The 18,652-nt window shown below is 44.3% G+C and overlaps 1 protein-coding gene across 3 annotated transcripts in view; it reads left to right on the top strand.

Moving 5' to 3' along the window:
• Adarb2 (adenosine deaminase RNA specific B2 (inactive)) overlaps window positions 1–18,652 on the top strand; it is a 549,151-nt gene that overhangs the window by 497,811 nt on the left and 32,688 nt on the right. For all 3 annotated transcript variants that reach the window (XM_087181947.1, XM_087181948.1, XM_087181946.1), the window contains 3 exons: window positions 202–370; window positions 4,201–4,352; window positions 13,454–13,622. In XM_087181947.1, the coding sequence (XP_087038073.1) occupies window positions 202–370; window positions 4,201–4,352; window positions 13,454–13,622 (490 nt within the window). The remainder of the gene's footprint in view (window positions 1–201; window positions 371–4,200; window positions 4,353–13,453; window positions 13,623–18,652) is intronic.

The following is an 18,652-nucleotide window of genomic DNA, read 5'->3' as shown; positions in this document are numbered from 1 at the left end:
AGCAATCCATAAGCAAGGCAAGGCCCTGCAAGAGGCACCTTCTATCATTCACACAAACCCAGGGATGTAGAACACCACATCATGCTTGTCCACCTGGGAAACTTGGGGGAAGGTGGTCAGGCCACCTGTTGTAGGTTTCTCAATGGTAGAATGGGGGTTCATGAAGTCCAAGCTGTTCTGACCACTCTCTGTGTCCCTTAGGCTTGGACACCAGGCAGGCGCAGGTCATCGTCCTGTCCTCGGGGACCAAGTGCATCAGCGGTGAACACATCAGTGACCAGGGGCTGGTGGTCAACGACTGCCATGCAGAGATCGTGGCCAGGCGGGCATTTCTCCACTTCCTCTATGCACAGCTGGAACTGCACCTGAGGTAAAGGGGCCCATACTTGCTGGACATGCCTCCACTGGAGAACAGCCAGGAGCAGAAGGGGGACACAACCAGCCCAGACATGTCACTCCCTTTATTCTGGCCAGTCTCCTACACAGGGTGAGCAGCTACACACCATGAAGCATCTATCTTTATCGAGACCTGAGATGTCTTTCATGCACCACAAAGGCCAATACAGTGTAGAAACATAAGGTGTCATCCTCATTATCCCATGCTTCTCTGCAAGAAATACCCTGTTTGCCTGTGAGTAACAGACACACATACCTCCATACTGGTGCCCACACACAGGAATACATGTGGAACACATTCCGTCACAGTTTGTTTCATTTGATTGTTTTCTATTAAAACATTTGAGAGATTACTATAGCATCTCATAAGTCAAAATTTCCTTAATGAGGCTCAGATGCCTCTAGAATCAAGGAAATCACTAGACATAGCCATCCCTTGATTTTCCATGCTCTCAACCCAAATAGCAATGAGACAAAGAAAGGATCCAGCTCTAGGGTCAGCTAAAGGTGTACAGAAGTGTTCCCCCAAAAGAAACAGTGACCCAGATCTGACCTAAACTATGTCTCTTTAACTGCAAGTTTAAACAAGGCCATTTCTCTTCCCATCACCAGCCCCTAGTTATTATACCCAGAACTATACCTAGGAAGGAAAGAAGGAAGGAAGGAAGGAAGGAAGGAAGGAAGGAAGGAAGGAAGGAAGGAAGGAAAGAAGGAAGGGAGAGAGGGAGGAAAGAGAAATGAGAATGTGGGATGAAGGAAGGAAAAGAAAGAGACATAGAAATAGAAGGAAAGAATGAATTCACTAACCCTCGGGAAATGAGAGCTATTACTCTCTCTGAATCCCATAACTGCACTGATTTAACTGAAAATATGTTCAGTTATAGTGTGAGGTGACTTGGATCAATATACCTGCTTCTCTACTCTGTGTAAACTTTCAGCCATGGAAAGACACCACATTGAAGTTGACACCTATGCAAAATTTTGACAAAATTGTTTCCATTTCAAACAGGACCCACAGCTCAGTATTCTGCAAAAGTCCTTCCCTCCTTGTTTGACTATTTTGAGAATTTCTCAGTAGAGGAAACTTCTTATGAGAGCTCAGGGTTTCTGTGAGACTGGACAAGACCATCTCTCAAAGGCTCATAGATGGGCTACCATTCTATTTCCTGTCCCCAGGCCTTGTCCCTCAGATGACGGGCTGTTTCCACTGGACAAGTTTCAGGCAAGCAGCTCTCACATAACCAATGTGATCCCAATACAGAGTGAATATTTAAAATTTTTAAATGTGTTACAGTAAAAGACCCATTGCCATTAATCCCCCTGCAAAATAATCCCTCTTGATTCTAACACACTTATCCCATTGTTCTTGTTACTATCTGAAGCAGTTCTGGAAACTCTCATTCATGAGTGTCTTTATGTGTGTTGAAAAAAAAAATATGGTGAATGCTGCTGTTGAGTGTCATCCAACAGAAAGGTAGGCTTATAAAACATTATAGTGTGTCCTTGTTCACCTTTTTCACCAGACCTGGCACCAGGTGACTTCTAACTCTTTCCCAAAGTCAAAATGACCATGAAAAGTAAACATTTTGGATCAATTCAGGAATCAAAGCAGCTATGACAACACAACTAAATACGTTCATGAAAGACTTCCAGAACTACAGCAGAAAGTGGCAAGAACAATGGGATAAGCGTGTTCAAAATGAGGAGTATTTTGAGGGAGATTAATGCCAAAGTGTCTTTTATTATAGTATTTTTTAAAATTAGACATTTACTGTATTTCTCAACCATGCTACATATAACATAATGGTGCTCTGTACCTTCCAGTCCTCCTGGGTGAGTCCATCTTCCCACACCCACATCTCAAATGTGTCGCATTCTCTATACCTAGTCCTCAGGAAATCTGCCCAAAGTGGCTAATAACAGGTTTTGAGGACCTATTTCTGGGCTCCATCTCCAAGCACATCTTGATAAGGATGTTCCAAATTGAAGAGGCCAATGAGATTGTAAGACATGAGCTCCAGTGTTGGAATTTCCAGCATCTCATGACAGCTTGTTCTGGCCATGAGAAAGAAACAGACTGCCACCTGGGCTGGCATCTCTTTCTAAGACACATTAAACTGGAACAGAAATGTTAGTAGAATTGAGCACATGACACCTCAAATGCATTCCTAGGCTGAGCTGTTCAGTCACAGTGGTTTGATTGCTGTATCTTCACCAGAACATCCCTTCCCTGCCTTTTGTAGCTACCCTTTGCAGCAGTGTTCCTCAAATCCACTAGTAAGGGATTTCCGGGGGCTTTCAGTGAGTGGCTCGTTCATGCCCATTAGATATGCAGAAGCCGCACAAAGGAAGAAAAGTCCAAATAGATACCCAACAGACTCAAATAAAAGCATACTTTAATACACTCAATTTTTATCTGAGCCTTAGAGGAGTACATAGCAGTGTGAGATATTGGACATTCATCCAGGAGGCCTGCCCAGAGGGTGGCCAGAGTTGGAAATCTCTCCAAATGAGAGAAGAAAGATTTCTCCTGAATGCCCAACTGCTCGACTGGAAATGTTTCCGAGTATCCCGACTTCCTGTTTGTGTCATAGAGGCAATCCAGCCAGCATTTACCAGGAGCTGGCTGCGTCCTGGGTTCTGTGCTACCAGCTTGAGGAGCTGAGGGTGTTCAAAGACAACTGCACTGACCCCTGCCCTGCGTGGGGGTACAGAGTACCAACCACAGCAACAAAATGCCAGTTAGCTCCTGAGACTTGCTGGGAGGCCCTGCAGTCTTTGAGGGCTTTCCTTGCACAGATGGAGGGTGGGTGGAAGCCAAGGAGCAAAGGCTTGGAATAAGGAAGGCTAGTAGTCAGCCCCAGGGTTTCCTGGGGAGAAAATGTCTGCTCTGCTGCTTGTGAAGTCTCAGGGCCCGGCAACACAGAATCCATCAATAGTGGGGCTGAACGAGTGAAAACAGCAAAGGCAGCAGAAAGCAGACTGCTGGAAACCAGGGCGAGCAAACAGAGAAGATGAGGGCTGCAAATACCCAGCAAAGCGTTTCCCTGTTTCAACCAAGCCAGGGGCCTCAAGTCTAGTTTAGAGGGCTACGGAGTAGTTTTTGGAGGAGCAAAAGGCACAGATCCCTGCAACCTTTGCAGGAGACTTGGTTTCTTCCTGATCTACCCTAGATTAGGGCTGGGTGCAGAATCAAAGCAGATTCCTGAGTGCTTGCTGCTCCCACCTCCCCATGCAGGTGGCCAAGCCCAGCCCTGCACTCCCCCATGTACCTACCCACCTGCCCTTTTTTTTTTTAAGCAGGGTCTTGCTAAATCATCAGATTACCCAAGCTGAGCTCAAAATTGCAATCCTCATGCTTCAGCCTCCCAAGTGCTGGGACCACAGCCAAATGCCACCATACCGCCAGCCACACTTTAAGATCCCTTTTCTTTTGTTAACACACACATACACATGTTGCTAGCCAACACTATGTCAACCCAATAGTCCACTGAAAGATATTCCCACAAGGAGTGTTTGCGAATCCACAGGATTACAGTTGTGTAAATTGCAGCTACTGGCTCTGCAAAAGATAAGTTTGAAATGTAAATGTGCAGAGAGGGTGAGCAGGGCAGGATTCCCACTGTATGTGTTTGCTTTCACATGGTTTCACTGCAGCGCATTGAAGGGGCAAACCCAGAACACAGTGTGAAGGAGGGAAAAACTGGGAAACAATTCTACAAAACAGGACAAACACATTCACCTGATTGAAATCCTTCTGACTGAGTTTGTAATAAATGACCCAGATCCTCTTTGTATTCCTAGCAAGCGACGAGAGGACTCAGAGCGATCAATATTTGTGCGTTTAAAGGAGGGAGGCTACAGACTTCGAGAAAACATCCTCTTCCATCTCTATGTGAGCACATCACCCTGTGGAGACGCAAGACTCAACTCCCCTTATGAGATCACCACAGACCGTAAGAGACAGCACGTTTGCCTTTTGTAAACAGCAAACAGCCAGGCTGCCCTCTATCTATCTAGACCCTGTTCTGGGCTACCTTGGCCCAGGAGCCCTGTGTGTGGGTGGCCGTGGCTTCGAGATGCTAGAAGCAGATTGCAATTAACTAGATAATCATAGCTCCAAAATCTTAGTCTGTAATGCCTGGATTGTTGGTAGAAAAGTAATTTGAGGTCTAAAATTAGCTATTTAATTGCTATAGTCCTCTGCCTCATTTTAATAGGTCAGACAGTCCTTCCATCCCAGGCTGGAAAATGGAATGAATATGGCAAATGAGAATTACATGGGGTGCAAGCAAATTCAAAGTGTCTCTGTTTGCCTTGATTTGCAACTTTGGGGAAAATAAAACTCAGCTTTTGTAACAAAGCTAGCTTCAAGGGATGCCCAGCAAAAGTGCTGCCCGGGGCTAACTACAAATTTCCATTGCTGAACCCTTGGGCAGGATCTGCTCCCCTAGTGTTGGTCAGCGGAGTCCAAGAGAGAGCAACTAGGTGCCCTCTGCCCCTCCTAGTCATCTCCATCAGCAGAGTAGCCACACTGTGGTCCAGGGTCATAGGCCAGGAGGGCGTCCACTCTGATGTCAATGATGGCAGTGTCTCTGAGATAAACAATAAAGTGTCAAAGCCATGAGTTCAATCCCCCTCTCCTTAAACACTGTGATGGAATTCTATTATTGGTGCTATTTCCATACATTTTGCACTTATATGTCTGTATTTATTTATGAACCACACACACATACACTCATTCACTCACACTCTCCCAAACTCTTTCTAGAAGGAGGCCTAGGAAAATATTCCCATGGAGGCAATGAAAGTAAATACATGTACAGTGGTACCTCAGTTCATGAATTTAATTCTTTCCACAATTCTGGTGGCAACCTGAATTGGATGAGAACCAAATCAAATTTCCCCATAAGGTCAACATTGAACCTAATCACTGAATTTGATTTGGTTCTCATCCAATTCAGGTTGCCACCAGAATCATAGAAAGAATTAAGTTTGTGGGCTAGGGATTTAGCTCAGTGGTGCCACTGCCTGTCTCCCAAGTGCAAGGTCCCAAGTTCAATCCTCGACACCAAAAAAAAGAAAAAAAAAGAATTAAGTTCGTGAACTGAGGTACCACTATATATGTATTTCTACCACCTAGACATAGTCACAGTCAACATTTTGTGGTTTTTGTTCCAGCTAAAAAAGATATAAAAAATATTTCACCAAAAAATAAAATTAAAATAAGCATATGTATTTGATGAAGGATCTGGTTCCAATAGAGGTAGTGAAACATCAAAAAGTTCATTCTGTGCTCAGGAAATGTCAGTAGAAAAACACTGGACAATGTAGTTAGTAAAGGGTTGGTTTGGCCTCTGACTCTCCTGATATGGAAGACTACATTTGTGCCCTAGTTACCAAAGTCAGGAAAAATGAGTATCTATTGAGTATCTGCTGTGTTCCAGGCTTGTCATGAGTGCTTCCACCAAAAATAAAGAAGACATAGGGGGAGAATAATAGTGTTTTTAACCTATTTCTCTAACCCTCAGATTGGGTGCTGGACCACTGAAATTCCTTCTCCTTTCTCACACAGACTTTCCTCCAACTCCATTCCTTTCATATGAGAGAGTGGTTGGATGAGATTCTCTATAAGGGAAGCCTTTTCACATCCTTTGTAAAGCAAGTTGGAAAATCAAATCAAATTGAGAATCAGAAAAAGGAACCCATTAACTAAACTGTCCCCAGGAAGGAAAGAGGGCCAGGGTTGCCTGGACAATGTGAGAAGTGCACAGAGCTCTCCCTGTGCAGGCCCTGGTGAGACCACGTAGGGTATGAGACAGACAGAAAACCAATACAGGGCTGATTCATTTTCCCTGGAAACACCCATCAGCCTGGATCTATACAGTACAATCTTTCCCTACAAAATAGAGAAACCTAGTCTATTTCCCAATAGACAGCTACTAGGAATTAGCTCCCCATCTTCTCTCGAAAGGTTTGGCATGATGAAAACCCACCCTAGGGACTCTCAGACTATGGGAGGAAAAAATCTTGTGAGACATTTAGGACTAGATCTACTTTATCCAGCTTCCTACTTGACCCATGTGTCCCCAGCAGGAGTCAGGAGAGGGCTGAGTGAGGACAGCAAGAACCTTGGTCATGGTTTAGACTTCCTGGTCTCCCCTGGGGATAGTTTTGGTCCATCAAGCTTCCCTTGTCTCTGTACATCAAGCACCAACTGTGGCCTCACCAGCCCTCTGTTCTGACTTGCAATGTTGGCAGTTTAGAAAAACAAACAGATACATTTTCACAGGCACCCTGGGGTTCACTTCCAGGCACAGATGTCTTTTTTATTTCATGGTGCTTTTAAGAAGAGGCAGGTGCTGGTAGGAGAAAAAAAATAAAGCATTTTCCTCCCATTTTGCAATAGATATGCCAGGCAAAAAGGAGTTGCTATTGCCTGAGTTATGTCTCTGAATTAGGGCTGGTGTCTCCCCAACTCTTCCCACCTGGGGAGCATGGAACAGGCAGCCACTCGGTGAGCTTGTAAAGTGGACTCATCAGCCAAAAGCTATGCTTCACTTTCCCCCGTTCACTCAGTAAGGACAAGATAACTCAGACGCCTGCTGTGTCTGCTCGGAAGGAGCCTTCAGAGAGACTGCTCAGCATCCCTCACACCTCCTGAGGGAAACAGAAACTCTTCAGGAATAAATTCTGCAATCACACCACCTTAGAGAAATCCACTAAGCTCCACTTTGCAACAAGAGACAAAGCAGCCCTCTGTTGCTCACTAGTTGCTCACTTCATTGCTACTGCTTAAGGAGAGCTGGACTGCTAGATTAGATATTGTGAGTGACAAGGCCTTTGCTCAGAAGGGCTCCTGCCAGGGTCAGCTGTGGTGACAGGCCCCGTGCAGGAAGGCTTGCTAGAAAAACGCCAGTTAAATCTACACCTGGGGTCACCAGACAGCACCATCTACCCCCAAAATGTTAACCCTGTAAAAGCCCCAGCCTTACCCTACTTCCAGACCAAAGGTCCATGGCCCTAAGTGAAGACCTGAGGACTGTGTTTCCTGGACCAGCTGTCCCCCAAAGGTCAGTGTCATATCAATATGCTCACAAACACAGAGACTGCCTGGCACAGACATTCTCTATGCATTACATTGAAATCTTCATTGAGAATCTAAGAAGTTCATCCTAAACTAAAGGAAACTCTGAACTGGCATTCTCCACCTTTCTGGGGCTCTCTAGCTCTCCAGCACTGTGCCTGGATACAACTTGGTCATTGATCACTGTAGTTCTTTTTTTTTCCTTACCCTCAATTAGTTTGCACAAAACTTTTATGAACTCCATATGGCCCCACACCATACTTACCTCCACCAACCTGCCACTGTGCTAGAATTATCTTCTCTTTCTCTCTCTCTCTGTCTCGGACTCTCTGTCTCTGTCTCTGTCTCTCTCCCCCAACTCCTCTTCTTCTTCCCTCCTCCTCCCTTTCCCCCTCTTTCTTACTCATGCACATACAAACATACACATATACAAAAACATACATGCACAAACATGTATACATGAGCACATGTACACACACACAGGCATTAGTATATATCCACACAGACACTCAACAGGCAATGCCTCAGCATCTACAAACATAACTCCAACATGACTAAGCCTAAGAGAAGTTTAGAAACTTGAACAAGTAGCCTAGATTGTGCCTCTTCCTTTCAAAGAATGAAGAAACAGGGAACAGAGTATAATAAGAACGTTTTCTAGAAAGTCTCAGTCATTCAAGTACCAAATAATCAGGAGGCCAAGAAAGAAGGGAGTCTGACTTGAAATGTCTAGGAACATATTTCCAACTCCCCAACAGCTGCAGAGTCACTGCTTTCCACCAGGCACTTCTCTGGCCAAGCAGCTGTTCTCCCAGCTGAGAAGTTTTCATGAGTTCCCCAAGCCCTGTGGATTGAAGTCAGCTAGGATCCCTCAGGCCCAGATTCAGGGCTTCTAAGTACTAGGAGATGACCCAGGACTCTGATGTGGTCATCAGGCCCGACTTCCCTGGGATGCCTGTTGCTGGGAAAAGTCTACATTCTGAGTTTTATTATTTTCTACCAAAACGTTCATCTAGATCAAAAAATTTCCATTCCTGGTGGCTTGAGTATGGTATCAATGCAAATTGGCCCATGACATTTTGGGAGATACATTGCCTGCAAGTTCAGAAATTAGATTTGGTTGTTTCCAAACCTTGCTTTTCTATCAGGGTCTCCTGAGACATTTTTTAAAATTCATATTCCTACCATATGCTACTTGTCTGAGATGCAGATCCATTAGGGGTGGAGAGAAGCTCACAAATCTGCAGTTTTCTGAGCATCAGTCATGTTTCAAGTCACTAGATTTGAACTCCCTTAAATTATCTCCTGTCCAGATTGGGCATTTATTTCTTGCTGGCTTAGTGGAGGGTCTTTGAAGAGAAAGTGATCTAGCAGAGTATCGGCAAAGGGCAGACAGAGTTCTGTGGCCTGTGCCGGGGCCCTTTGACCTGAAGCATAGTGGGCAGGTGAGCAGGCTTTCACTGGTGCATCACATGCACTGTGAAGGAAAGGTTGCTTCAGTGACACCTTTGCAGACTGAGGTCTCTGGTCTTACACAACCCGAAGCCACTCTGTCCACCTCAGCTGACTCAAAAATGCTAAACCATATGACTTTCTCCATGGGCCAAAGTTAGTCAAGGGGGCAAAAATGCTTAAAAGACATTTCTTCACTCAATCAGCAGAGGACACTGTTTCTAGGTCAGAGTTGGGAGTTTGGCAAATGTCCTTGAGAAGCTTAAGAGTGCCACCACTACCAAGGAGGGAAGACTCCCCCCAGACCCACAAGGACCATACCATTTCCTTAGTGGTTCCAGAGGCCGGAGCTGGAACCCAGGCTGTTATCCTACATGTAAGAGAAGATTGTGAGGACCCAGGGCACTTCACCAACAACCTTTTTGCAAATTCTTCTTTCTTATTATGGCTTTTTAATAACCTAGGAAATTCAGCTCTTATTTCTATTCTCCAAGAATTTAATAGATTAAATTCTCCAATCTATCTTCCACATGCCATGCCATGACAAATAGCAAAATTATTTTTATATATTTATCTACAAATTTATGCTAAGTGCCTAATACATTCATTCTAATCCAGTTCCATTCTTCACATAAATGGTCAGTTTAGGAGGCTGAAACAAAATCCCATAAAGTCAGGGAATCTAAAATACATTCCATAAATTCTTATCTTTAGATTCCCTACTGAGTTACAGAAACTTGCAGTATACGATCATTTTCATGAATTGTAGGATAATAAATATGAATGGCCTCATAAATCATCATCACTATCATCATCAAATAAGGCAAAGATCACCTACATTACTATATGGTAAATATTGTATATCTTATTACTGTAATAAATAATATGTATTAATAGGTATGGCTTAACAGGTATTCATTAGGTATTTATTAACAGGTATTTTATAGGTGTTTATTAACAGGTATCCTTCTGGGACACACTTTTTTTTTTGTACCAGGAATCCAGCTCAGGGCCTCAAGCTTGCCAAGGAGGCGCTGTGCCACTGAGCTACATCCCCAGCTCTGGGACACACCTTTTGAAGAGAGTTTGAAATTTTAAAGTAACTTAGTAGGGTTTAAAAGTATCTTCTTCCTTTCTTGTATTTTTGTGGCAGATTTTAAATCTTGTTTGGGGATTTGTTTGCTTTTAGTTTTGGCTCTGTCTCTCTCTATCTCATTGCACAGCTACACATTGCTTTATAGATAAACCTTTAGCTCCCTAAGGAATTGATTTATTTGTCATTTATCACCATCTCCTTTTGATTCTCCCCTAAAAATAAAATATTCACTTGAACAATTTTATTAAGCTTATTTACCATGCTAATTTACCATAACATCAATCCCCCAAAAAATAAAAGTTTTAGGTTAATAAACACTATAATGATGAACCTGATGATTTGGAAGATCAGAGTTGGACTAGAATGTGTTGATGGATTTGGGAGTATCTATGCACAGGTGCCAGGCAGGATTTTAACATTTCACACATCCACTCTCTCAGGCACACTACAGATTATTTAAGTTCAGTCCCCTGTATTTGCTGGTTGGATTGGCATTTCTTTCTACTTGAAGTGGCATCTTCAGCTCTCTCCTGCCTCTAGCAATTAGCTGAGACGAAGCCAGAGGAAAGAGTTCTGTGTTCCAGCTCAGCAGGGAGCGTGCTGGAGAGACCTCACTCCTTCAAAAATACACTCTCTCAGGAGTGTCTCATGCACCTGGCTCTTGAGACAAAATGAATCTAGCCTTAAAACTTTGTCTTAACTCCTGAAAACCAGTAAATAATTCAAGCTAGATCTCCTTGTTGTCTTGCCCTTAACAGATGGAAGACTTTAGGTAGGCTTTACAACACAATAGGCACCTTTAGAAGCCTGGAAAATCACACAGTAGTTGAAGTGTTGGGAGACTATAAGGACATTATAATTAACATAAATAGAAGGACAGCAAGTACTAGGTTCGCTGAGAAACTGCCTCCCAAATCAAAAAGTTCCCAACATTGTGGTAACATTGTAGAAACTGAGGCATGCTGGCTCCCCTACTTCCAGCACAGCCTACCACAGAGAGTTCCTACTGAGAAAACCCCCACCTGGAGGGTGTAAAAATTCAGGTTGAACTCGTGGTTTGTGCAAGGAGTTTTTGGTTATAGGAACTATTTTGTGTTGCATTTATCATCACCACCACCACAAGCATCATCTTTGCCACTGCCTTAGCATCATTACCATTGCCACCAAAGTAATCATTGTCATCATTATCATCATCATGGTCGTCGTCATTGCCATCCCCATGGTCACCATCACGTCAGCACACATCATCTCCATCCTCCCCATATCACCACCACCAGCATCATAACCATCACCATCCCGAGCGGCAACAGCACCATTGCATCCTGCTTGCCACTGACATCTGCGCAGTCATCACCATCATCGCCACCATTATAGTCCTCTGATCTTCGGTACCACTTGGAGCTGCACAGAAGAGATTCTCACGCCTCCTTGGGAGGCAGGGCTGCGCATCTGTTTCCTATACCCTGCCCAGGTTACATTTCTGTCCTTGATTTTTCCTTCCGTAGATGACTCACAGACAAGTCCAAACTGGATCTCAGCAAGTATCTGGTTTGTTTCAGGGTAAAAAAAAAATCTGTCCAAAAGTTTACTTTCTCCAAGGAATACATCAATCTTTCTTCCCAAAATGTAAACCTTAGACACTTCAGCTCTTAGAACCAGTAAGAAAGTCCTGTGGAAATTTTTCTGCTATCTGTAGGAGAAAGTTCCCATAAAAACCCGCATCTGCTAGTGAGCATTTCGATGAGAATAAATGAGGGGAAGACCCCATATACACAATTTCTAAAACTTAAATGAAAACCTTTTTTAAAATGTGTAATATTCATTCATGTTACATGTATGTAAATGAAAGAATCACTATGCTTTTTATGTATAATTTGTATGTGAAACAGTTAACCATTTCTCTAATACATTACAATCCAAAATTAATATACAACATTTCTTAAAGAAAGAAAAAATAAATGCAAATTTCCTCTTGTTCATACTTCTCCAAGTAAGTGTGGGGTGTGCAGTTTGGCATACATGGGTAGATGTGTGTGGACAAGGCTCTGAAAGAAAAGTTTGCCACCCAGGACACATGAGGGATGAATAAAGACACCCTTAATTTCTAGGCCTAGGAAAGTGCCTGCCTCATACAGACCCCCAGTAATTAGAGGAACTAAAAAGAGCTGAGGGGCTCCTAGCTGTATCAGCACTTCCACATGTGCTATCTCATCAAACCCTCAAGACTGAGCAGCCAGGCTACCATCACTGTTTGAAGAGGAAGTACAGTAACCACTTCACAGTGAGTTTAAGTAACTTTCTCAAGGTTACACAGCTAGTAAACGATAGAGCCAGGATTCAGATCTACACCAGCATGAGGGCCAAATCCTACCCACTACCTCTTTCTGCATGGCCTGAAAGCTAGATGTAAATGGTTTTACAATTTGTAAATGGCCTGAAATAGTGAAAAAAAATAATATAGTCACTCCTCAGTATCCACTGGGATTTGATTCCAGGACCCTCTGTGCATACCAAACACAAAGGTGCTCAAGTCCCTTATATAGAATGGTATAGTATTTATGTATAACTTATGCACATCTCCTTAAAGTTCTAAATCATCTCTAGATGACTTATAATACCTAATTCAACGTAAATGCCATGTAAATAGCTGTTATATGAAGTATTTAAAAAAATTTTAACATTCGTTACAGTAAAAGACACATTGCAATTAATCCCCCTCAAAATACTCAAAACATATTCCCCCTCTTCGAACACCTTTGTCAATTCTTGGTGAGGTGCCTTTTATTTTAAGAAGTTCATTTAACTTAAACATTCACCTTAGTTTTCAATAGCCACCTATATGTATTGTTCAGAGAAAAATGGTGATAAAAAATTTTGTACATGTTCAATAGAGAAGCAATTTTTTCTAAATATTTTTGATCATCAACTGGTTGATTCCACTAGTGCAGAACTCAAGGATATGGAGGGCAAGCTGTATTTCATGACATGTAAAATACATTTACATGCTGAAATTTGTGTCCGTAAATCAAGATCTAGGGGTGTGGAGTTAGGCCGATTCATTGATGCGTCACCCTCCACGTGCTTTTTCGGGTCAGCGGCAGAGTTGGGTGGTGGAGACAGAAACTGACTTTCAGAAATGTTCTGTGCCCTTCCAGGACCAGAACTGACTTTCAGAAATGTTCTGTGCCCTTCCATGCCCAGCTGGCACTGGCTGGGCGACACTGCTCTACAGCTCAGCTCTTAGCCCTGACACTGCTGAAGTGAGGAAATTCCCCACTCCTCATTTCCTTCACCCCCTGGGGGCCCTTTGACACACTGCCTCAGTCTCTTTTCCCTCCTCATCTTCCACCTCTCAACCATGGACCCTCCATATCCCTGGCGTCGTGTCCCTGCCACCTCTCACACCACCTCTTCCTTCCCAGTGAACAGCAGCAAACACCTCGTCAGGAAATTCCGAGGACACCTGCGCACCAAGATTGAGTCTGGGGAAGGGACGGTCCCCGTACGGGGGCCCAGCGCAGTCCAGACGTGGGACGGCATCCTGCTGGGGGAGCAGCTGGTCACCATGTCCTGCACAGACAAGATTGCCAGGTAAGAGCCCGATTAGCTATCCTCTTCCAAAACCCAGCCGCAGGCTCCGTTCAACCCACATCCTGGTCATGAGTGAGGTCAAAGAAACACAGTATGTATTGTTAAGGGCTTGGGTGACAAAGCACGGCACCTCTCTGCACCAGCCAGTCCACGTGCATGGGGCAAAAGTGCCCTGGAAGCTGGCATGGTATTGCAGGCCTATAATCCCGGCACTTATGGGAGGCTGAGCTGTAGGATGGCAAGTTCAAGTCCAGCCTAGGCAACTTAGAGAGACAGTGTCTCAAGATTAAAAATAAAAAGCAGGGCTTGAGGATATAGTGCAGTAGAAAGGCCCTGGGTTTGACCCCCAACATGATAAAAGAAATGTCTGCAGAGGACAAGTACCTAGAAATTTCAGGTTGCCACTGCAGACAAACAGTGGCTCAAGCTGTCCCTGATTGGTTTGATTATTGTGCAGACTAGCCACAGAATTAACTGAGAGGCAAAGGGGCTCTCCCCTCCTGGGCCACTCACTTTTCACTAAAGTTTTAGCTGGGCAGGACATCTCTCCCCCACTATTGCAAAAAGGTGTTTTCCTCTTAGATGTTTTCAAAAGCCTGCATATGCTGCTCTGGAGGGGAAGCCTCAGCCCCTGGGTGAGCAGGAGGAGGGGGACTTTACACAAAGTGTGCACCAGCCCCTAAGAGAGCTCCTGCTCCTCAGAGACAGTGGCCAAGAATGGCATGTGTCCCCCCGATCCCGCTCTCCCCCTCATTCTGATGCCCAAGATCAGCTCCCTCCATCCCCTGGCCTCAGTGCTTATGCCCCAAGGATGTCATCGCCACTTTAGGAACATTTCCATAAATGCAGTTTGGAAAATAATCATAAAGCACAATTGAGGGGTGGGGAGCAGCAGCCTGAGTTTGCCTGAAAAAACCCTACCCTCCCCAAAGCCGTCCAATAATAACGAGAGTGATGAAGTGGTCATAGAAACCCTGGGTTGGGAGTGAATCAGACCTCTTAGAAACTTTCAAAAGTGAGAGTCCATAGTTTATAACCCAAGTGAAAACAGTATTCATCGCAAGTGTGGTTTCTGAGCACGTGCACCCCACCAAATTCCTACAGCCTGGCTGTTTCTAAAACCCTTTACATGAACATGTTGGTGGCTGAAACTAGTCAAAGATGAGAGGTTGGCCTCACAGGATGCAAAGGGGACAGAGGCTGGGGAGGAGAGAAGGAAAATGAAGGCCGAGGCAAGCCAAGCATATCACCTAAGGCAAATGTGTCCTGAGGCAGGAAGCATCTTGTACCCAGGAGGTCCTCAGCTTCCGCTACCACTGCAGGATCTGAGCAGTTGGGAGGCGGAGGGCAAGGTGAGCTCCACAGTCTGCAGGTGAAATCCAGCCATCCTAGAGCTTCCCCTGCACACAGAAGCTGAGGGAGACACAAACTCTGTTCCCACGGTCTGTGTAGCACAAGACATATCTTAGGTGCTCAATAAATATTTGTGGATCGACTAACTGGGACTGTTTACCTATTAAAACCCAAGGAACTGGTCCACTCTCTACCTCACTCTGCCGAGCACAGCACAAAGTCTGAAGAATGAGGGGGGTAATTTCCACTTAAGGCCAAAGGTGGAGACATCAGGCAATGCTAAGAAGTGCAGAGCCAAGGAGAGAAGCCAACGAGCCAGCAGGTCCCAGGAGGGAAAAGGACAGGGTCCAGACTTCCACCCTCTCCCCCCGCCTCAGGATCCTCCTCTTCGAGGCTTCTGTGACCACAAGATGGATAAAACATCAGTCTCTGAGAACAGTGGTTCTGGATTCTCATGGGAAACTACCGAATGGCTACAGGAAAAATAGTGCCATTTGCTTACCCCGCTTTGATTGCCCCTAGCTCAGCAGAGGAAGGAGATGGCCTAATGACAATAAATCAAAGCACTGATTTCTGTATCAAAAGGAACAGCCTGTAGTCGTCAAATAGCTCATCTTTCAGAGGAAAATGTATTCCTTTTGTAATACTTCCATCTATTCCTGGAGTAAAAGAAAAAAGCCACAATTTTCACTGTAGCAGAAATTCTCTGGGTGCCCCACGATGGCATTTGGGTTTCTAAATTAACTCTCAGACTCCCCAGAAAAATGAAGTAAATTAATGCTCCAGAAATGAGATTTTGTTTTCTCTGGGATCTTAAACATCAATAGACAGTAAATTAAACAGGGGCTACAAACCTGCACTGGATTGGTTGTTGGCAGGTCTATTGATGGTAATGCTGCAGCTCAAAGCCCAGGCTTTTCTTTTTTTAATAAAATTTCCTTGAAAAATAAAGGTCTGCACTGCCTCCCCTCCAGAGATTTTCAAACAACATCCTGCATGAAGAAAGACTCTAGACTCTTTTTGAAATGGAGAGTAAAAGTTTAGAGAAATTTTCATGGCCCGAGCTCTGGCTGGCTGACATGAGAACTCCCCTGAATTTGCCCAGGAATTAATCCACAAGGGCCAGATGGGTTACAGCTCTGTAGGTCCATCATCTCTTCCCGTTCACTTAGTCTCTTTTCCCTAAAGCTGGTGGCCATGTAGGCAGAGACAGATCAGAGGGGCACGATGCAGGGAAGGGCCCCTCACCCCTCATTGCATCTCCTCAAAGCCCACTCTTGCCCCCTATGTTTAGTTTTCTCTTCTCACTCATTTTTTTGCTTTCTCTTTCTGTCCTTTCTGTCATCCTCCCTCTCTCTCTCCCCCTCCCTCTCTCTCTCTCTCTCTCTCTCTCTCTCTCTCTCTCTCTCTCTCTCTCTCTCTCTCTCTCTCTCTCTCTCTCTCTCTCTCTCCCTGTCTCTCTCTTCCTTCTCCCTGGCCATTCCCATCTCACCTCACCCCATTCACATTCCCTGAATGAGAAGTGTGTCTAAGGCTTCCCACTTACTTCCTCTCTGCCTCTGCCCCCTCACCGCCAGTGCACCCTTGTTCCTTGCCCACTGTAGCATCATCCTCCTTGAGTCCTGCCCCCATCACTCCACCTGACCCCCTGCACTAAAACTTCCGGGCTTCTTTTCCCTGATGGTGTCTACTCTGCATCTGAGCTCTGATCTTTGAAGGATCATTGGTGCCAGTAGATTTGCATGGTGTCTGTCACAGTGAGATGCACATGATGGCCTCTGATAAACAGTGCCTGTTGGTAATGATGAGGAGGACAGGGCAATGGTGACCATGACAATGACAGAAAGAATGCCACCAGCTTTGAACAGTCTGGCCTGGGTCAGGCAAAAAGCAATTGGCATCTAAACACATCCTTTGGCATGAAGGTCCTTGCACATCCACCACAGCCAGACCCTGAGAATAAGGATGTGGAAGCTAAGACAGGAGCTATTTCAGAGCAGAGGCACATTTGCCATTTTTGAGTGGGAGCATATGTTATGCTAATGATTCAAGACCATAAGCATCTGTAACATGCATTATTTGTACAAAGGCTTCACGAAGAGACCATCTGATAATGTGTGTGTTCATCTTTTCTATCCTGTACAAAAACAGAAATTCAACCTAGTGCTTAAATAACATTCAAAATAAAGGATCTTTGTACACAAATACAGATGAAACATTAGTCTAACACCATGAATTAATGATGCTCAAGGCTCTGTGAAAGCAGGGCTCTGAGGACACAAAGACATAGGAGTCATGGTGTATAAAATGGGGAGGACAAAAAAAATGGGGAGGACACACTTGGCTGTAAAAACTGATATACTTCACCAAGTGCAACAGCACGCATGCAGAAAATAACCAGTCCTCAAGAGCTGACCATTAAACTTCAAGCTATTTTGAAAGTCAATTACTAACATAATCATCAGTAAAAATTAAATTACATATACAGTGGACCCTTGACTTACAAACTCCATCGGTTCCCAAGGGCTGGTTTTAACTCAAGTTGATTGTAAGTCAATACAGCTGAAATCTAGATATTTATGTGGCTACATGCTATAGAGAACAAGAGGCAAATGAATCTTCCATTAACCTAATTAACTCAAGTTGTTCCCACGTCAGGCCTGTCATAACTTGAGGGTCCACTGCACTTAAAACTAAATAAATTACATTAAAATAAAGGTAATCAATACCTAAAAATCACCTTTGCCAAATTATCTTACTAATATTATGGTCTTGAAATTGCTTATGCTTATTGCACCTGTATGGGGGAATCCTGCAAGTGGGGCACTACTGCTGGAGCCTCTTTATCTCCTCCCACTCTGTCCCCAACAGCCTCATCTGGGCAGCTTGAAACTGGCCACGGTAATAGTATTTATGCCATGGAAACTGACAAAAGCTATAGCTCCAAGCTTTTCTTTTTAAGCTGATTGTTACCAGCAGACCACTATATGTAAGCATCACAAGAAACGTAAGCAAGCAAACTCAAGTTAGAAATAACATATTTGAGGCTGACTCCACAGTCTGCAGACCCTCATTCCTCCTTAAAATGTATCCCTCCCACCAAACTAAGCTTCCTGTGAACAGAGCCCATGTCTTATTCTATATAACAAGTGCAGTCTCTGCCTGCATATACTAGGCACCATAAGTGGTGGTTTGGTTTGATTTGGTTTGGTTTTTTGTGCTAGGGATTGAAGCCAGGGCCTTTGCACTGAGCTAATTCCCTAGGCCCTTTTGTATGTTTTATTTTGAAACAGGGTCTCACTAAGTTGCTAATTTGCCCAGGCTGGACTCAAACTTCTAATTCTCCTGCTTCAGCCTCCCAGAGTGCTGGGATTTCATGAGTGTTTATGGGATAAACTGACAGGTAAAGGAGGAGGAGGAGGAGGGAAGGAATCTGTAAGAGACTGAGTCATCACATGAAGGGTGATACCATGTAAATCCCCTCCCATTGTGCCTGTGCTGCTTCCCAAGCTGGAAGGGTTAATAAAGGGTAGAAACATGGCCCAGGGCTGGTGAGCACTAACACCTGTGTTGCCTGTGTCACTGACTGAGCCAACTCAGCAGTTAGTGGATGAACACCACCAACACCTATGCTGAGAAAATTCACACTCTGGGGTGGCCCAAGGCGAAGGTACAGG

The sequence above is a fragment of the Heterocephalus glaber genome, unplaced genomic scaffold (assembly GCF_053883595.1).
Source record: "Heterocephalus glaber isolate CG9 unplaced genomic scaffold, H.glaber_assembly_v1.0 deba00001472, whole genome shotgun sequence".
NCBI classification, from domain to species: domain Eukaryota; kingdom Metazoa; phylum Chordata; class Mammalia; order Rodentia; family Bathyergidae; genus Heterocephalus; species Heterocephalus glaber.
Note: the sequence above shows the minus strand (reverse complement) of the source record. Positions and strands in the feature narration are given on the sequence as shown.